This window comes from Chroicocephalus ridibundus, chromosome 5 (genome assembly GCF_963924245.1).
Source record: "Chroicocephalus ridibundus chromosome 5, bChrRid1.1, whole genome shotgun sequence".
NCBI classification, from domain to species: Eukaryota; Metazoa; Chordata; class Aves; order Charadriiformes; family Laridae; genus Chroicocephalus; species Chroicocephalus ridibundus.
Window position 1 is genome coordinate 19,464,941 of NC_086288.1, and position 20,632 is coordinate 19,485,572.

At 40.4% G+C, this 20,632-nt stretch overlaps 2 protein-coding genes across 2 annotated transcripts in view; one reads left to right on the forward strand and one right to left on the reverse strand.

The window, feature by feature from the left end:
* Positions 1-31: 31 nt before the first annotated feature.
* Positions 32-13,089, forward strand: NUDT6 (nudix hydrolase 6). Its single transcript, XM_063336199.1, has 5 exons — positions 32-41; positions 785-988; positions 6,080-6,135; positions 9,667-9,757; positions 12,701-13,089. The coding sequence occupies exons 1-5, from the start codon at positions 32-34 to the stop codon at positions 13,087-13,089; spliced, it is 750 nt and encodes a 249-aa protein (XP_063192269.1).
* Positions 13,090-13,355: 266 nt separating this feature from the next.
* FGF2 (fibroblast growth factor 2) overlaps positions 13,356-20,632 on the reverse strand; it is a 28,803-nt gene continuing 21,526 nt past the window's right edge. Inside the window, exons 2-3 of the mRNA XM_063335307.1 lie at positions 19,991-20,094; positions 13,356-13,770 (exon numbers count right to left, since the gene is read on the reverse strand). Coding sequence (XP_063191377.1) covers positions 13,585-13,770; positions 19,991-20,094 — 290 coding nt within the window. The 3' untranslated portion in view covers positions 13,356-13,584. The remainder of the gene's footprint in view (positions 13,771-19,990; positions 20,095-20,632) is intronic.

The following is a 20,632-nucleotide window of genomic DNA, read 5'->3' on the forward strand; positions in this document are numbered from 1 at the left end:
CTCATGGCGGCGCTGACACGTTCCTTACACCATGTCCTCGTGTGAGCGACACTAGGACTAACTTCCCTTCTAATGCCTGTGTCTGAATTTGTGAAAATATTTACTTTATAGCCAGTACGTGGGTTTCAAGGTCTCGGTGTTTTCGAGTTAGCCCAGGTGCAGGTATGAGGAGTGAGGCCTGGGCACTTGACCCAGGCTGGCTGACAGGGTTATTTCATACTATGAGCATCACATTCAAAATAAATTAGAAAACTTGCTGAGAGGTTTGCTTTCTCCCTTGACGGATGCCATCCTTTGAACGTCGTGCTCCAGTGCCAGACCCCTGAGCCCTTCCCTTCCTCCCAAAGCCATAGCACTTGCAGTGTCCGACATTTCCTGGCCACTTCTGGGAGTGCACAGCTTTCTGCTGATAGAATGGCCCGAGCGTAATCCTTGTATATTATGTATTGGTACCAATACAAATATTGTTTCTTTATTTTTGTTTATGTTAATTATCTAGTCTTAGTCTAGTAAGTTTCTTTATAGTTCAACTGTCAGGTTCCTTTGTTTTTTCCCAGGTGGTAGAGTAATTGTCTGAATAACAATAAATTGTCATGGGTTCCTCAAACTGTAACACCCCGATAGTAGTTTGACCCTGTGGTAAATGAGGTGAAAATACAGACTTTCACACCTTAACCCAAGCTATTGTGCACAACAAGGCATAAAACGAGAGGGAACACGGGCGGGGGGGGTGTCAGAGCAGCAGCAGCGGCCCTTACCCTCCTCTCCTTCCTCTCTCTTGCAGACGCTGTGGCCCGGTGGCGGGAGGAAGGACGCCTGGCCGTCTGGCTGCATGTCCCCATCCAACAGAGCGGGTTTGCAGCGGCAGCTGCTTCTCAGGGCTTTGATTTCCACCATGCTGAGCAGGGCTCATCCACCTTGACTCTGTGGCTGGGAGAAGGGCCCAGCAGGCTACCGGGGTACGCCACCCACCAGCTGGGGGTTGCAGGTTAGTTACAAAAGCAGTTGGACCCACAAAAAAGCCTTTTGAACAAGCCCTTAGGACCAGGTTCAGTAGGAAATCGACTGTTCCTCTGCACAGCCAATGCATGGAAACCAGCTGTGTGCTGTTTGGGTAACTTCACAAAGTGAAGCATGTCATTGTGCCTGTACAAGTTGTGTGTTGTTAAAAACAGGCCAACAAAGAAGTTTCTCAAAACAATTTCAGTTTGAGAAAATTGTAAACAGTTTGGGAGGGAAGAAAATTTGGTCCTGAAGCTTTAAAATTTGCCTCACTAATATTGTTTTTGAAAATAATTTTAAGAACCATGTCTTGGCTTTCACCTTGCAGGTGAGAGAGGTAGGATTTCAAGGTTCAAGCAGTTTTTGAAAAGTGAAAAAGTGACTACAGACATCTTAGAAAAAAATCACTTCTCTGCTCCTTGTTCTTACTGTAGATGCTTGATAAATGCATCTGCCTAAACTATGCTCAAGTTGAAGTCTGTAAATGGGGCAAACTTGATCCAACAGGGATTGTTGAGGAGCTAGCACAACGGGTAGGCTGTTAAAACAGTCCAAAAGCTGCTCTAAGCCATGCCTTGAAGTCCACAACCCCAAACAAGTGTATTTTACAAACAAATAAACATCTGTACCTCACACTCTTACCCACCTAGTCCTCCCACAACCACAGTTGGAAAGGAGTTGCTCTAAAAACTGAGGAAATTCCCAAGGAAGTAGATAAGATGGTGTCCCTTTTCTTTTTTAATATATAGTGCAGTACAGGGAACTGATGATGAGACACCTTAAACTCGGCTTCACCAAATTTGTGTGGTTTTGCCCTCTCTCTCAGCCATCTTCCACAGATAGGCAATTACCTGTCCCATCACTCAGTAATCTCGTGTAATCTGAAGTAGTACCAGTACCTCTTGCGTACTGGTAAAGGCTATATAACACTCAGCAGTTACGGCAGAGGGACAGCAAACCTTTCCCGTTACAAACTTGACTTGTTTGTCCTTGGCTTGCAGGGACGTTAATTCTTCACCAAGTGGTGTTAAGCCCCATAAATAGCAATTTGAAACAATCTATTTATGAAGGACTCAAAAAAACTGGATTATTCTACATAGCAGCCGGTCAGGTGAAAGTAAGTTTTGGAAAAAACAAAGCCTTCACTTACGAAAGAGCGCCGCTGCTGTCGGTAGTGGAAGTTTTCAGTTGCAAAGCCGGCAGAGGGCAGCGTAGAAGCTGAAGACAGGCTTGGATTTTTTCAATGGACATGTTGGAGCATGTTTTCCTGAGGTATGAAGACCTCACCATTAAAATATGTGGCATTAAACTCAAGTAAGATAATGCATTCTCCTAGCAAAAGCACTGTGTTACTCCTTACAGTTATAACTTGCATGTTTGAGGAAATGTGACTAACTGAAAGGGGATTTTTCTGAAGTAGGGTTTGCATAGCTGAAAATGCTATTTAAAAGACAATCATCTAATAGATGTGTTGTGATGGTTATCAGGAAGGACGTAATATAAGAAAAATCATAACTTTGAAAAAAAACTCAAAAAAAAAACCCTCAAAAATTCACTGTTAAAACAGTACTTTGAGATAAACACTTCGCACTCCGCAAGTAGGAAAAAAACTTTGAGAAAAGAGAAAGTTTCATGAATGCAGGTAAATGGATTTCATAATTTATTGCACAGGTTTAAAAATTGCCCAACATACAACGTTTGTATTCTTTGCTACCACTTTTCAAACCTGTACATTTTATTCATTATTGGGACTTTCTTTAAAAGAGGTGAAGTCTTAAGGCAGGCATTTGTGCAGGTAAACAAACAGATTTCTGTGTGTGAAATAATGACAGCAATATTATTTTTTTTCCTCTGTTCCACTCAATCTTAGTGGATCTGGAACAGATTTCAAGAATACACTAAGCAGCGTGGATACCATCTGGCATATGGTTATTCCATTATCTCTTTCTGCTTCCGGAGGGTAGTGAAAGGGCTTTGTTCTATTTTTAATTAATTTTATTGTAATACTAAATTATTTCAATACATGCATTTATATTGTGTGTATGTGCCAAACCCTAGGCATTTTTCTTTCTTGCATAAAAAACTGTGGTTTAGGAAGTTTCTACCGTAAAGAAAAAAGCACATCTGCTGATGAGAGTCTTCATCTCAAAGCTGTGGCTAATCAGTTAAATACAGGACTTAGTCCCTTGAGCATCCTGCAAATAAAAAGTGCTTTGCCAGCCTGCAGGAAGCCAGCACAGGGAGCAGACAGCAGGTAGCGAGCCTGCGTTGCCAAGTAGACCAGCAGCTGGTTTTTGTCCTGTCTGGAGTTTCCCACACAGTCAAGGCTGCGGAGCCTGGGCTGGTGCCTCGGCATCACCCAGCCAGGCGATGACAAAGGTGTGAATAAGCAAGGTCAGGTCATATTTTGCCAGACTAGATCAGGGTCGCCAAGCAGAGAGAGTAGCAAACGTTACTCATTGGGCTTGGCCATTATTGTTTAGAAATAGTGGAATATGTGATGTGTCTTCCAACTCACTGCATCCGTTTGTAGGCGGCAGGATTTTCCAAATATGTCAGGGCATGGAAGAGCTTCTGTTGTACAAAGTGATTAAGATGTTTTTGAAAAGCATTTCCAAAATTCTCCACCTCCTAGGAGGAAGCGGTCTGCCATCCAGAAAGTGACGTTTTTGTAAATATGCCACATAACAATGGCATAGGAAGACAAGTTGAAGAAGGAAAGTAGAAGGAGAGGAAGAAAAGTAAAAGTCATTCTCTTCTTCCTCACGTGTTGTATGAGCATTTACAACACAGCTGTTATTTTCATTGCTACCTACCTTAATCTAGTTGCTGAAACAAAGTCACTGGAGCTGAAGAGAGAGCAGGGTCTCCACAGGCTTCTCCTGTTACTTAAGGAAATGTGTAAAATGAGCAGCTGCATAAATGGCAAACTGCACAGGAACGTGGAGTTAGATAGGTTATGGTGGTCCAAGGAGTCACAGGTGATTTAGAAGCAGTTCCCAAGTTGTTTACAAAGTAATACCTATTCCCGTCTGCTGATGTTTACAATGCAAGCAGTCGTGTGTGTGCTCATTACGTGGATGACAAGTGCTTTTCAACTCTGATCATCTTTTCATACATGTTTACATCAGTCATAAATAAAACAGGTAGACTGAAGATATTTTTCCAATTACTCATTGTCTGGAGTTGTCGAAGGGATTATTTTTTTATTATTATTAAATAATTTTCTTACCTGTTTCCCCAAAGAGAACATTCAAAACAAAGCAGTGTTGTAATAGCAATTACTTGGTTAGGTTACAAGTGTAAACCTTTCCAGAAGGTCATCCTGGCGCTGGATGATTTAAAGCTCCAGGTACCACATTTGTAGTAAGAGGGACAGTTTTTAGAGCCTGCAGCCAAGCTCTCATCTCACTGATAGGAACCAGGTGTGGCCCAGCAGAGGGACTTCTGAGTTGCACTTGGGAAAATGAGACCAGACAGCAAATCCCAGTAGGGTTTTTCCTTTCTTCTTGCTTTGGATTTAGGTATCACCTAGCAGAGGTTCTGGACATCTCACAGAGAATTTCACTGCCAAAAATTACATTCACAGGCATCGATTGCTGGGAAACAGAGAAGAGACCGTTCTTTCTGTTTGATTCAAACTGCAGTTCCCTGGCTTCAGCAGTCCTCGGTCTCAGCAAACCATTTGGCTGAAGAATGTGTTTTCTAGAAAATAATCTGTGTAATCACAGCAGGCATCAAAGTTGCTCCTGCTTTCCTTATGTTCCCTCTTTTAATCGGTGCAATACTTGAACCTGGGCACTGATAAATATGTGCAGGAGGAATGAAATCATAAAGTCAGAAGCCATGGGGACGCAGGTATGTGACTACCCTCTTAAAGCACGTCCTTTGACATATCTTGAAAGAAGATTGGTATTTCATCCTTTAAATGTTCCTCCTACGCATACGTCTGCCTTACATTATTAAAAAACAGAGGATGTTTTGAGCTGGACACTCATTCCTTAATAATTCCCTTCTGTGGAAGTATGTCCCCATAGCATTTTAAATGTGTCTGTCATCACAGATCTGTCCATAGACTCTTCCTCCTGCTGTAAAATGATATAAGCATTTTTTTATTGTTACCTACTAGTTTGAAACCCATGCACAACTGATGTGGAAAAGAGCCTGGTAAGATATACCACATTCTGCTCGCCACAGCGCACTTTAAAATCTGAGAAAAATACCTGTTTAAAGGGAAGACGTTTTGAAAGTATGACCAGTGAGTGTGACGTGATGATTACACATGAAAGCACTTGGGTTTTAAAAACTAGGAAAACTTGTAATTGTGGGAGAAAGTCATGGGCTGAGCATGAGGACACAAGGAAAAGCTGAACTTTCAGTAAAAAAAAATTTAGCTGGATGTATGAATCAAGTGAAAGTGTCACTTTCCACTTGGAAGCAATGCTTTTTTGATTAACAAATTGACTCAGATTACTGTGCAGTTCCTATCATGAGTTGTTAGCTGGATAGTACAGTAGGAGTTTATAGTCAACCAGTTGAACATTATCAGTATAGTCAGCCCAGTGACTACTAAACTTTGTGTTTAGGCAGGAGTTTTGTCATGAATTTCACTGGAGAAGGGTTCTCGCCCATCACGGCTGCTTGGCCAGAGTCACTGGAAAAATTTCTGTTACTTAAGATTAGAGTCATGTCTCTGCTGAAGCAAGCGACTTACTTTGCTAGATTATTTGGAAGATGTCTTGATCTTGCATTCTTTAGTTGTGATAATATTAACACAAGCAAACTATTCTTTTCATTTCTTGTCTGATCTGGAACTTAAATGTGGGAAGTATTTATCTTGGTACTGCTAACTTTGACTTTTTATACAGGATACTTAACCTTTTTTTCATACCTCATTGTGTATCAGTTTTCCACCAACAGCCCACTTTCTGTGATTCATCCAGGCAAACCTTGCTAACTGTAAACTGAGTATCATTAGGGGTTTGTCCTGCTTTATCAAAACATGTTAAATTATGGTTGTTAAGATTGAATGTAGGTGCCCAACACTTAATCTTTTTCAATATTATCTCTCTACTAGGTGCTGTTCTAGATGAAAGCAGGGGAAGAGTGTTGGTCGTACAAGACAGAAATAAGGTAAGTTTGTTATAGGATTACAAAATAGGGACGTTAATTTAGATACACCTACTCTATAGTATAAAAACAGAGATGTTCTTCTTTTCATTCCAATCCAAAATTGTGATAGTTAATTTGTGTGTGTGTTGGAACACATCTATCAGCAGATTGCTGTATTGCATTTCAAGGGGAAAAAAAAATAGACTTTGAAAATCAACAGCTTTGTTGTTAATTATTTGAATCAGTATCCTTTTTGCTTTGAGTTTTCTGTTTCCTCCTGACCCAAGTAGCCCTGAACTTGTGTTTGGATCCGTGCAGACCTCTGGAAAACCCCCTGTGGCTCAAAGCAGATTTCAGAAGGAGTCTGATTTTATTTGGTTTCAAAAATTCCAGGCACGTCTGTGGCTTTAAATAAGCAGTAACATGTTTGGCCCTGACCTGGAGACCACCTTTGTACAGCAGGTGTAAAAGATCATTAATTTCTCGCAAACTGAAGTGCTTGACCTCGCTATGGAGAATGCCAGACCAGGCAGTGCTAATGCGGTGATGGTGGGTCGTGTGATGTGGCTTGAGGTAACCAAGTGTCCATCACCGTAACGGCTTCCAGCTGCTGTTGGGCCAACCTGGGTTTAATATAGCAAGTGCAGAACGCTGACAGGCTCACTAGCAGTTGCCTGTGCTATTCCATTTAAAATATACTTAGCTTTCATTTGCAAATTAAGTAAGAGTGCCTCTAGTACAGTGAGATTGACTGCAGTTTTAACATGGAAACAATCAAAACTTGGGTACACTAACTGAAGTATACTTGGATGCATCATTTTCATTTTCTGTAGTTAAAAACTGTGCCAGAACCTCCCTGGCTACATTTTTCTATCTTTCCTGAAATAGCTACTAAGTGATTTCTTCTCAGGACCCCAAACATCAGTTCATTAGTAACTACAACACAGTTAATGAAAGGGTGCTTTCATAGGCAGGTTCAATCATACTTGTTGAATTTGTAACAGAAGAGTTCAAAGGAAGAGAAACACCCTTTTCTTGTTTCCTGTACACTATTAGTTTTATATTTTTACTTACCATAAAGTAAAATTTCAAGGACTTTTCTACGGCAGGACCTTCAGGCTTACATTACCAATTAAAGCATAAATCCAGCATGCAAGCTATAGGCTCCAGAAGTGGTTCCGGTTCTAGCGAGTCTCCAGGAACAGAACAGCACATTGTAAACTTTAGAAACGCTACCTTTATTTTTCCTTTTAGCCACACAGAAATTATAAAACCAAATGCTTACCTTTTAGTAAATATCCTTAACAGATCTCAAAGAGTGAAAACGGAAATTGCACATTCTGCATATTTTGAAGGAAATAGTAGTTTCCTAAGCCCAGGAGGCTTAAGGTTTAACTTCTTAACACTGTGGTTTTGTTGAAGCTCGCCCACAGCTATTTTAAGTGTGGATATCGCTATCCAGTTTTACAGTGAGATGTCAGATGCTCTATGGAGGTTGTAGGTCCAGTTCCATACTCGCCAGACGTTACCTCCTTAGCCTCTGGCCCCAAAACAAAAGGGGACCAGCCTGGCACCACTCTTCCCTCTAGCTCATTCCAAAAACCGGGATGGGTATATTCCAGGTCAATGATTTCAGCTCACCTTTCCTGAACAAAGCTGACACCTAGCACAGTGAGGGAGGGAGGTGAAAGGGGAAAAAATGATTGTGTCTGACTCTCCTCTTTACAGCTCTCCTGTAGTGAGTGGATAAAACAAAGTATAAAAACCTGAAGTACATGAATACCCACACGTTTCTTGTGCAGTGAACAAAGGAAATACTCAGTGCAAGCAAATGGGCTCAGACAGTGTCAGTTTCCCACTGTCAGTTCCACTACTCCCGTCCCTTCTCCTTCCCCACGAAATGAACAATTTCCCTGAAATGGTGACTTCTAATACAAATGATGTTCTGAAAGCTTAAAAAAATAAATTTAAGCAGCTAGTGGAATTTTAAGAGCTGTTTGGGTATAATCATGAAAGGACAATTCCATAGCGCACAAAGAACAATTTCCAGGAACTGAAAGCAAATCTGAAAGCCAACAGACAAATGTATGTATTTTCCATCTGCACTGTTTTTAATCTATTACTTTAAATTCCCATCCAAGCCATTTAAGAGTGCCCAGAAAAAAAAAAAAAAAAACCCACACATTTTCCAGGGTAGTTGGTGGGGTTTCAAATCACTGGAAAGCACACAACTTCCCTCTCTGTGCTGCCTGTACAAGAAAAGCTACCTCTTTTTTTTCCCCAGAGTGTACCTTTTTACTATGTTAATTTCTAGTTGAAGGTTAACTTCTTCCTACATAAACTTTTAATAAGGAAAGAAATAAAAAGAATAGTACATAGGTGTAAAGGTAAAGCCTACAAATCTTATGCGTTTTGCAAGAGGGATAGGAACTGGGACTCCTTTAGCAGTATCAATAACAGCACCAAGTCTGCGATTCACATTCTGTTTTTAAGTACTGAACTTTATTGCAATTCAATAAATGCTTCTATATATAAATCACACACAAGGCCTCAGTTTTTGTATTCCATGAAAACAAACGACAAGTTACACTAAATGGTTATTACAGACACACAAAGTCATCTTAAAGCCAGTGCAGTATAGAACAGTACTACAATCATAATACCTGTTTGTAAGATTAAATATATATACATTTTTTAAAAGCCAAAACCATGGAAGTGGAATACATTAGTGATTAAATACAAGATTATATAGTCTATAGCAGCTTTTTTTAATATTCAACTACTCTTATCTAGTTATCTAGCAGCAATGTTGTCTAATGACAGTTAGACAGTTTGTATTTTCAATCAGTAGATGTTTTGTTCCAATATTTCATAGATTGTAGATATCTGATCACCACATTAGCAAGAACAAAGAAGTTCCTACTTAAAGCCTTACTGATGTTTGTAAGAGTAATTACAATACTGCAACTTGAACAAAAAAAAGTCACGTGTTAATTGTCTCCTTCATATTAGAGAGTACAAAACAGGCCACCTACTTCATTAATATTTTTTTCCTCCAGTACAGACTCTAAATGCATGGAAATTTCCAGGAGGTCTGGCTAATCCAGGCGAAGACATTGGTAAGTCCTAGGATAGCAGGTCAGACGTCAACAGAATTATAAAGACATTAACAGTACTGAAATACATCGTGACCCACATCACTCCTATGACTAATCGCTTCTTTGAATTGATGGTGAATAGATGAAGTGACACGATCCCATGACTTTAATGGTAATGGGGTAACACAATGTTCAGGGCAGAGAAGCTTTGTATTTATAACATTTACCCTTTTCCACAATTTCTCTTAAATGAGTGCTTGAAGCCAGCTTATTTTTTGTAGGCTTGCTGGATATGCTGTAATATGAGCCAAAAGTGCAGAGGATTAAGGTAATCAGAATGTAACCCAAATAAAACTGAAGTGGCAAGCTCAGTGGTGTACCGAGCAAAAATTTCCAACTCTCCATTTTTACATGCAGAACAGAAATAAATACACTTGCTTCCTTCCGCCCTTAGTCTAAACAATCAAATGAACAAGAGCTCTTTGGCACAGGACCAGCATTAAGTGCAGCGCCCGAGTCGTGGGCACCTACTTTCAACCAGAGGCGTAAGGCACTTCTGTATTAAAAACTAATGCTGATTTGAGGAAGCACGTCATCTCTACCCAGCGCAGGACAGGTGACGGTGAACACTGCTGCGGTGATGTTCAGAGGTGAATGAACAAGGGTGTTTATGAACAGATAGAAAATCGTGCTTTTTTTCCTTGTATTTCACCCTTTAAAATTATGATCCACAGACTAGTTAATTCTTAAGTTACACTGCAGTTACCAGGTAGGGTCTTGTTTTCAAAAGTTACATTTGCTCACGTTAATTTAGCCCCACATCAATATTCAGATATGAATACATACTTCCAGTAACTCAAAAATGCAGAACTCGGAAATGTTGCCCAGAGCAGTGCAGCAGCTCTGCTACACTGGGTGTCGAGCCCAGGTTTCCTGCCTGTTTCATACCTTAGAAATATCTACTATTTTTAGCAGTCTTCCTACAGCAATGTGTGGAGGGCTTGTATTCCAGTTCATTATTTAAATTCACGGAGAAAGTTTCTATTTAGTGAGATATGGCTGAGTTGTAGTTTTCATAACTCATGAGTCAATTTTAAGTCTTTTTGTCAAACACGGTGAGAGAAATCAAAATTATTTGCTTAACAATGCAAATACATATAGTGAAATGGACTCGTGTTTTCAGAAGAATCCCAGATACCGTGTTTGTTGTCTAGCCAGGCTCCTTTTCACGTCTAGGAGATACCAGAGGGATTTCTGTACTGAGGGGGAAGGAGGAGCAGCGCTGGCAACAGCTTGCCCAGAGAACACAGACTAAGCCAGTGGCCAGCCCTCAAATAAGAGGTGAGATGGTGGCTGGAGCCTGGCTGTAGGTGTTGAAAAACACCTGGGAGGAAACAAGTCTCTTGCAGCTCCCCTCCTGCCACTACTAAACTATATAAGAATAAAAGTTACGATTCTCTCCATCACATCTTAATATTACAAGAAGATATAAATTAGTGAAGCATAAAATATAATAGAGATTAATTTTACTTTTTTCATCCTTACATAAAACCTTGTAAACTCACAGTCGTTCAAGGGACTACATCTCAATTCACAATTGCAAATTGCGATTACAATGCTTGAAGATCCTATGATTATATGAAGTGCCAAAATATACGGCTGCTTATTTTAATGAGTACAAACTGACTCACGCAAGTAATTTGAATAGTTTCATAATGCAAATTAAGCAAAGTGCACACATTTTTGTATCTGAATATTTCTGAAACTCAAGCCCTAGTGTTTCTTCTAGTTTAACTGTCATTATATATTTATAGATAAATATACACATATAAATAAAAGGGAAACAGAAAAAGGCACTTACGTAAAAGAGAAGCTCAAAGCTTAAATGAAATCCCTAATTATGTAATTTTTCTTCCCATAGCCTGCCTCAGCGTTCCTCATGATCTCAGATGTTTACCCTCTTCAACCACTTTTGTGTAATGCAGCCCCTTCCTTGCCTGATGATAAAACCACTTGCCACAGGGAGTTTGCTTCACAACCACTGTTTTAAACCAGGGGACTGCAGAGGCCTCTCTGGTCAGCATAAAATGCAGCCTCTCCAAGGGCCACTAATGGTGAATGAGTGTCTTCCCCCATGCAGTAGCCTTTTATCTAATTAATACTGTAATAAAGTCACAAACATAAATGTTTGCGGGGAGCATGTATTAATGGGTCTCCAGTCCCACACAGACCTCGATACACTTGGCGTAAACTTCACACAGCTCGTTCCATTACAAGACGGAAGTTGAGCTGAGGCAGAAGTATGTGCAGAATTAGGGCCATCAGCGTACAGTTGTTTGGCCTCTGCCAGATAAATCGTTTTGTTTATATATTGCTAGCCACTGTATGTCCTGAAATTATTTCTAATAATTTCTGACATGTCAAATACAAGCCTCCATAGGAAGGCAAATCTCTACAAGGTCTCGTAAAGTGTATTTTGCTTTTGCAAGTAAGCCAACACACTCATTTCGTACTGAAAATGAACTAACAGAAGCAGGTAACACTACAAAACAGCTGTATGCATTTACCACTCAAACAAGACACAACTATGAGTTTACATAGATCTGGAAAAAGCTAGTGTTTTACCTACCAGTAGGAGTTGACTTGACTACAATGAGACTGCAGAATTTGGGGAAATAAGAGTAGTATCAAAAAATCTCGTTGGGCTCCTCAATTTAAAAGTTACTATTCAAGAGAAAAACCTGTTTTGAAGAGTACTGGATACATAGGCAATTCTGTGGCTGTAATCGCAGTACACAGACCCTCTCGCCCCGTGAGGTTACGGCTAGGGTAACACATCGCTGCGGCTGATGCACACAAATGTGCACGTGCAGCATGGATGCAGCATGTTTTCTGCAAGAACAGGCTACATGCTGTCCTGGTACTATGTCATGTCTCAAATGTCACTAGACACTTAAGATGCATTCTGAAGAGGACTTGGTGCCAACTTTCACTTTCTAGTTTTATCCATTTTGTTCCACCTTGTGGCAAAGTGCAATAAAACGTAGCGATTTGATCGAGTGACCTGACGTACGTACAGGTGTTCAGCTGCGCGAGGTCTGAACCTGAAGCTGAGCAGAGGCAAGGAGAGAGACGGGGCTGAGACTGAAAGTACTGAGAAGAGGGGGCACTGCTGTCTTGGATTAAGAGATCAGTGGAGCCAGCGACCATCAGAATGTCTGTTTCAAAAGCGCAGCCCGTACAGTATTACTGAAAGTTCCTCAATTTCATCGTTCAGTAAGATACGCGCAAGCGAGACACATAGCAATTAGTCTTGTTTGGGGACCAAAAAATCAGCTTATCCTCGTGTCAAAACAAACAGGCTTATTCTGAAAAGCTTATGAAGCAGAACAGAGAAGGCTTTGAGTTAGAAATTTTCCACGATCAAAAGGTTGAGAGAGCGTTAAGCTATTCCTCTATGTATTGTAAGGATTGCTCTTTTCACCTAGGAGACACAGCAGTTCGAGAGGTTTTTGAAGAGACTGGCATCAAGTCAGAGTTCAAGTCCATCCTAAGCATAAGGCAGCAACACAAACACCCCGGAGCCTTCGGGAAGTCGGACATGTACATCGTCTGTCGCCTGCAGCCCTCCTCTTTCAGCATCAGCTTCTGCCAGCAGGAGTGCCTGAGGTGTGAGTGGATGGACCTCCAGGAGCTTGCTAGGACAAAAGACGCTACTCCCATCACCAGCAACGTAGCTAAACTCTTGCTTTACGGGTACCGGGAAGGGTTTGATAAGATCGATTTAACCATGAGAGAGTTTCCAGCTGTCTACACAGGCCGCTTCTACAAACTGTACCACAGGGAGCTGCCCGAGTCCTACAGAAACATTACATGATAGCAATAATTTCACATTTCATTATATTAATAATTTAGAATTATTATTTTAGTGTTATTTAGACCATATTAAAATTATCCATGGAATTCTTTTTAGGTAATTGCTAGAAAGTAATTATTTGTTCTCTAATAAGCTATAGAGATATAAATTATTTTTAAAGGTAAATATTGCTGTAAGTGTGCATCAGATTTGTTTACTCTGTACAGCAAACATAAGGTAAATAAAATAGCTCTACATAGATATCTAGCAGAAAACAGAAGTGTTATTGATCCTGAAAATATATTTTCCAAGTAATTTTACCTCCGCACACACTGGCACAACAGGTTTAAAGAGCAACATAAAGACAGGATGAAACATTCATGTTTTAATCTGGTATCTGCAAAAGTAGTTAATATCAGCAAATCACTGCTTATATTTTTGCTACTTCAGAGAGGAGTAGGAAACTCGACGTCTTTAGTGTAGTGTGGCGTATGTGCTCGGAATCTGACGTGGAAATCAGCTTTTAGCAGACATGGGAAGAAAAAGGATAGCTTTCTGTCCAGGTCCAGTCTTTGGTCCGGGTTTGTACTGTCCAGTTCTTTTCAGTGCCACGTACCAATCGGAGTATTTCCGCGATCGGTAAGTGTTATAGTTATTAGATTCCAAACGCTCAAAAAAGAAACATTCTTCTGTTGCACATTTCTAAAAGGGAAAAAGAAAAGGATGAATATCCCATCACAACAAATCAATTCTTCAGATTCATGGGACTAACTTACTGAGAACGTAAGCAAGCAGTACATTTGGTTTTAAGAAATCCACATTAAAGGCTTCACGTTTAAATAAAGAGTTATTGTTAAAATACAGGTTTTAATTATGATTCATTTATTGTATTTAACACAGACCAAGCAGATCCTAGTTTGTTTTGACTGTGTAGTTCCTTTGTTCTGATCTGGAACTCGGTCAGACAAACGAAGAACCCCATCCCTTGGCACTTACTGACAGATCCTGACTTCCACGCTCAGCAGTTTTGCTATCTCATCCTAGCTTGTAATTTAGCCAAAAAGAAAAGCAGGATGTAAGAGAAAAGGGACTATTTCCCTTGCCTTCCTCAAACCAACCTTTTTATCAGGTAGAGAAATAGTACAGCATAGCCTTTGCCCATTCTTTTCTCGTTTTGAGGTTTATCTTCCCTAAAGCTAATTCAAGCCTGTATTTAGAGGGCTCTGAAACAGTGGCAAGCCTGCATCTCTCCAAGATTTTTTTAAAATCCAAAACTTTTAAAAATAATTCTAAGAAAAGATCAGACCTAGCGAAGATTTCTATACCACACAGAGACCAAGCACACGCTACTAGTGTTTAGAAGTACATCTGCGGAATTATTCTGCTTCTGGAAGAAAGTCTTCAAAAACAACTCCACCTACATGGAATTAACCTACCTTTAAAAACATTCACACCTACAAATAAAAAAGGCGGTTCTTCACACAACAGGTAAAAGTTGAGCTGTGGAGCTTCTTACTACGGGAAGTTACAGTTTTCCCCCAGCTTACATGAATTCAAGTCACTTTTGGACAAGTTCATGGAAAAGAAATTCACTGAAATTTACTAAATAGGTAAAAACCATTCTTGGCTGAGAAGGCCCCACAGCTGAGACTGGTTGGAGGCTGGGAGACCTATTTGGAGAATTACTGTGTGTGTCTTTTCTTACACCCTGCATTTGATCACCGTCCGATAGGAGAGGCTGAGCTCCATCTCACGCCCTCCGAAGGTAAGCCTGCCATTAACAAATGGAGTGTGATTTACTTCCTTCTGCACACGGCAGAAACCACCGCTCCCTTGGGGTGACCATACTGAAGAGAAAGTCTTCATTTTCACAGGATCCCATGGCTGTCAGGGACATCATGTCAGGTAGGCGTTAGTTTTTACAAGACTTCAACTCAAATTCTCCTGGATAGCTATTACTGCCTGGGCGACTTAAAACCAAGCTAATTTACCTATGACTAGTACTTACAGCTGTACATAGTCCACAGGCAGGAAACAGGTACATTTATTCACTTTCTGAACAAATTCCCGAATAAGTTCCTCTGCATCAAGAACATCAGAGGACGTACTAACAGCTTGAGACAAGATCTAATTCCATAGGAAGAGTGTGACTATGGGTGTTTAACTGCCTTTATTCCAAGGCAGGTTCTCAGCAGCAGAGCCCGTCAGCAGACAGCAGCGCTCTCACAGCGGCAAACCCACCTGCAGAACAACCGCTTGAAAGCAAGAGGATTTATTTTCTCCACTACAAAGATGGCAAAAGTTCAACACCGCAGGAACTTGCTTGACTGGGGGGGTGGGAGGGGCACTTTCATTTCACATACACCATCTGCCAGTCCATCAATTCAGTCATACTCATTTACCCAGAAAATTTTTGGGAATGCCAGCAAAGGAGAAAAGCTAGTCATCAGACAGAAAGCATGTAAATGTGAAGGAATTCACAGGGAATGTGAAGCAGTTCAAATGCAGCCTGGAATAAAGTGATCCGTCTCTGAACAGGTCTTCAAATAGAAGGTTTTTTTCCTCCAACCATTTTCAGATAGAAATTTTAGGTTCTACGGAAAATAATTTATAAGAGAAAACCCATATGCAGTTTCTCATTTCTGTAACTCACTAATATTTTTACATCTCAAATAGCAGAAATCAAATTAACAGTTTTCATATGATTTGTATTTTAAATAGTCTTTCTCAAGATAAATCATATTTTAATGCTTTTCATTCCAGCAATGTGAAAACAGATGCATTAATCATCTCAAGGCACAGATCCAGCCTGAAATGGATTACAGTAGCCTTAAGAGGGCACAGAAACTGGACTTTAAAAAGAAGGATTTAAGAACAAAAACAAACTTAAAGCAGAGTTTAGGCAAGTTCAGCCCAATTGCCCAAGCAGTAAATTCTGGCAGAGACCACAGCAGCCGGCTCAGGCCTCGCCTGCGCCTCCTACCCGAAGCGGCAGCACCTCTGGACGCGCTGAGAGAGGTTTAAAAAAGTAAAACCGATTAAACTCCTGAAACAGATTTTCAGGCAATTTATGGGCGTTATGAAAAAAAAAAGGGTAAAAAAATAAAAAGAAAAAAGATTTTTGTTTGGTTTTTTACATTTACAAAGATATTTTGAAAGGTGCCATGCGATTCGCTGTGGACACTCAAGTTCTTATTTCTCCACAAAGCATACGTGATACCAGCGCTCTCCTACAGCACATTGCCAATGTAAATATTTTGACATAAAAGTGAACATTTAGGTGACAAATGATAGTTCAGGCTTTGTGAACTCTGCATTCCTGAATGGCTGCCAAGTGCCAAAGGTGACATTTCGGAAGCCAGACAGCTGTCCGGTGGAGTGGGATGCTCGCCACCACGCTGTGACCCTCAGGCCCTGGAAAAACCCTGGATGCCAATGGGGTTTTTTCATCAAATAACTCAAATCTACAGCCCTTCATGAAAAAGATAAAGAAAGGGGAAACACTTGAGAAGTGTGTGACTAAATAAAACACCGAGTGCAGGAGTTTTTGCTGTTTGCAATGTTGGTTGTAGCCGTGCTGGTACCATGCTCTGCCGTGTGCCACCGCTTACAGTACCCAAACCGCAATGACCACCAAAATCCTCCGGGTGATTCACCCAGGGCAGATTAATTAACCAAGAGAGGCAGCAAATTCCTGCAACAAAGTTATTCTTCCCTTATTTGCATGGCCAAATGCCACCCGCTGATTGACTTCTCAGTGCAAACTGCATCTTCCTTAGTATCACATTATGCCAACTAACTACTTTGGACATTTTGGACTCAGATTAGGAATTAAAATCCCTGAAATTTGTTCATTCTCAAAACCGAAACCAGAGGGTTAACCTGTAACTACCACAGCGGTTGGAGTATGACCTGAGAAAGGCGATGATCCTATTTAGCCTCATCTAACTATGAAAGGGCCAGCAAATGAAGGTTATTCTCACAAATATTCTTGTACCATCATTTTAATCCATAACATCAAGAAGAGAAGCATTTCCCTTCAAGTCAAGTCCTTCAGTCTGGCAAAGCTTGTCCGGTCACAGCAAAACCACGGAAGGATGACAGACAGAACAAATAGGTCGTATCCTTAGTAACAAATTATTTCTTGCGAAATATAAAAGTTAGTCAAAAGCGCAATTCCTCCTTTCACGGGAAATGTTGAGAAAACTTCTTGAAATTAAATAATCAAAAGCATTTCATTCCATAAAGTGAAAATATTTCATTATTGTAATTAAATGAAACTGCAAAGTCAAAAGGAAGTGAAATGTTTCAATTTTTCTATTAAAAATCTGACAGAATAGATACATATCCTCACAAATATTTTTAGTTAAAATGGCATTTTCTGTTTTAACTGCTGCATTAACCACCAGCCATTTCCTCCGGTGACTGATCTGGTAAAGATTACCTCTCCCCCACAACAACTGAGCCTGTTAGTAAACAGAGAACACAAAAATGCTAAATTAAAAAGCCGTATCACCTGGCTTCCACAACAAGATGCACTGCACCGCCATGCACATCACCAGTGTACGCCGCGGAACGCTGGCTATGCAATAAATCATTTTGCAAAACCCAACTCAGAACAAACCACAAAGACACATCTCAACAAAGTAATGACAAAAACATCCGACTAGACGAAAAACACGACTGAATAATAATTTGCGAAAGTATTTCTGAAGATGTTGATATATTTCTAAAACAAGGACACCGGGGAAATTGATCCTTGACACTGAAAAGTAATAAAAAAGAAGAGACAAAACAGATGTTAAGGACAGAATAGTACCTGAGTGACTAGTGGATTAGAGAACTAAATAGTTGTTTAGAAATCAAAGTTTTAGAAGAAATAACCAAAGGCTTCGGCACATACGAATTCATGTGTGCTGATGAGATCACTTCACCGCAAAGATTTCCAGCAGACGCTCTTTCAAAGCTCTCCCTGAAACACCACGCTGCTCAAACTGAAAAAAACCACTGGCAATTAGCAACAGTTTCATGAGCATGTTTATAGGCAGAAAACAGTAGAGGCACGATTGGCCGCAAACTGTTGGAAGTCATAGTAGAGAAATCCTCATGGAAAAAACCCTGCCTGTGCTGCAGAAAACGGCTGTGGAATTGCAGAAGTATTCATTAGGCTGGTTGAAGAACAAAATCTTAGAATAGAGAGTTTTCATCTATGAATAGCAAAATTGAAGAGCTGTATGAAGTAGTGTTTACAGTAATCATGATTCAAGCAATACCCATTTCCAGAAACAAAGCAAAACAAAACAAATGTTCTATAAGCTCAAGTGAGAAGCACAAAGTGACCCAACTTTACGAGATTTTGAGAGAGTAATTCCAAGTGAACGGCAGACACTTTCCAGGCACATCACCTTACAAGAACTAGTTAAAAATCGCTCCACAGGAAGCATGTTCTATGACCAAAACCCACCCTGCAACAACAGCAGGTTGGAAATCCCAAATATAAACACACCCAGGTGTTTATCATTTTACAGCTGGTGCTAAATGCCCTATTTTGACCATTCCCTGCCGCTTGGGCTAAGGAGGGCAATTTGAATGGAAAGCCGAGTGCCACCACAGCGAGCACCACAGGAAATTCCCAATTATCCTTAATTCAAGAATAGCACAGTGGAGGACTACTCACATTTTCTTCAACTGAGCTGTCACACAACACCCGAGTAAAGAATGCCATAACTTGAAACAGGTTCTTTAACTGTATTCACAGCCATAAACCGAAGGGGCTTCCTGGAGCCAGAGGAGCCGAGGGGCACAGCAGGGACCCCCCGCTCCTGTGAACTGCTCCAGTGTTTCATTAGCCTGCAGACTAATTACACTCTCAGAGGCAGAACTGAGGGGAATCAGAAGTCATTTCTGCAGCCCTTGGCACAGGTCTCTCATTAGCTGCAGTTCAGCTGGGGTCAGGAATGCACTTTATTATTAACACCTGGTACCGGAGGGGGCTCACACGGGAGCTGCATGGGGCCGTGTTCAAGACAGCAAAGCGACGGGGATTATTTCAAACTGAAATTCTAGTAGGATGCCCCACAGTGGTCCTTCACAAATGCTGGAACTTTGTCTGCGCTGAAGGTTAGAAATATGGATGAGAGATTTACAGTGCCTACGTCTCATAAGCAAAATGAACGTTAACTGCAGCTCTCAGAGCAGAATTTATAATCTAGCTCTAGAAGAATTTACTAACGTTTAGAGTCTTCTAAACACAGCGGCTTTAAAACACAGTTAAAAATTAAGCTGATACCAGTAAAATGCATGGAGTTTAAAACTAGTCTAGAGACTAGTTTAATTTACCTACATTTAATAAGCTTCTTTTTTAATTTTATCATCATGTTTTCAAAAATGTTTTTCTTGCCAGTTTTCTAGTTTGGAAGTACACATGACCAATAAAAACTTTATTCTTTACAAAGAGGAAAATGAGCAAACAATATATACAGATTACCATCAAAACCATCAATTTTTTAAAAAATTGGCTTTGTTTCCTACTTGAAAAGGGTCTTTACAATCACTTTATGTGAAAGTAAGCAAAAGAGGAAAAAATTACTCATGGTGGGGAGAGGGAGAGACTTCATTCTCCATTTGTTCTCATAGTTTCCTTCTATACATGACCACTATAATTTTTCCTCTCTCAGACAGGTCATTCCAGTTAAGTTTTGCAGCTTCTAGGCAAGGGCAGACATACCCGTCTCTTCCTAGTTCATAGTTCAATTAATTGACTAAGGTTGTGCAGAGCTAATTTCTCCCTGGTAAATCACGGAGAGAGAAGCTGAGTAAGCCCTGCTGGAGGAGGGGCTGCTCAATACAGAGCGAGGAAAGAACCGACCAATACAGACAGACACGTAGCGAGATCAATATTAAAAAAACCCACGCTGCTTACCAATGCCAGCAACCGGCCATCCTCCTTCATCGCCAGGAAGCGATTTGCGCTTACGCCTTTGATTGACACCACTCCTCTTTCTTCTGCTTGGAGTTGCAGTTTGACTGCGAATAAAAAAAAAAAAAAAAAAAAAAAGAGAAAACTACTTTTTCACAGCCATTGTGGTATTTCAGCACCTGACAGTGAAGCCTACTGCTTCAAGCCGAAAACCAGAGAAAGCACGAGCTTCAGCTTGCAGCGAAGACAGTAAGCTTTCAATCTCTTTCAGTCTCTCGCTCTCTGATCCCATTTTTCATCAAAGAAAATGCTTACTGCAAAGTAAGTAGCTATTGTCAAATTGGGAACAATAAGCGTGAGTTATCCTTCTATCTTCATTTCACATAAAAGCAACTTTAAAACGCCATAGAATTCCTTGAAGGATCACTTATGGCATGGTCAATGGCTCATAGAAAATGGAAATTTTTCATGGCAATTTTCTGATGGAGATATTTCTTGGTGTTTATGGAACAGCATCAGACATTGAATACATGCAACTCTATACAGCTAAATTGTCAGAGAGGCCTGAGTCTGGACTACAATTAAGACCATCCAGGACCGGATCACTTGCTAAATATTATAGCAGTTCCCAACGGAACAGTATCA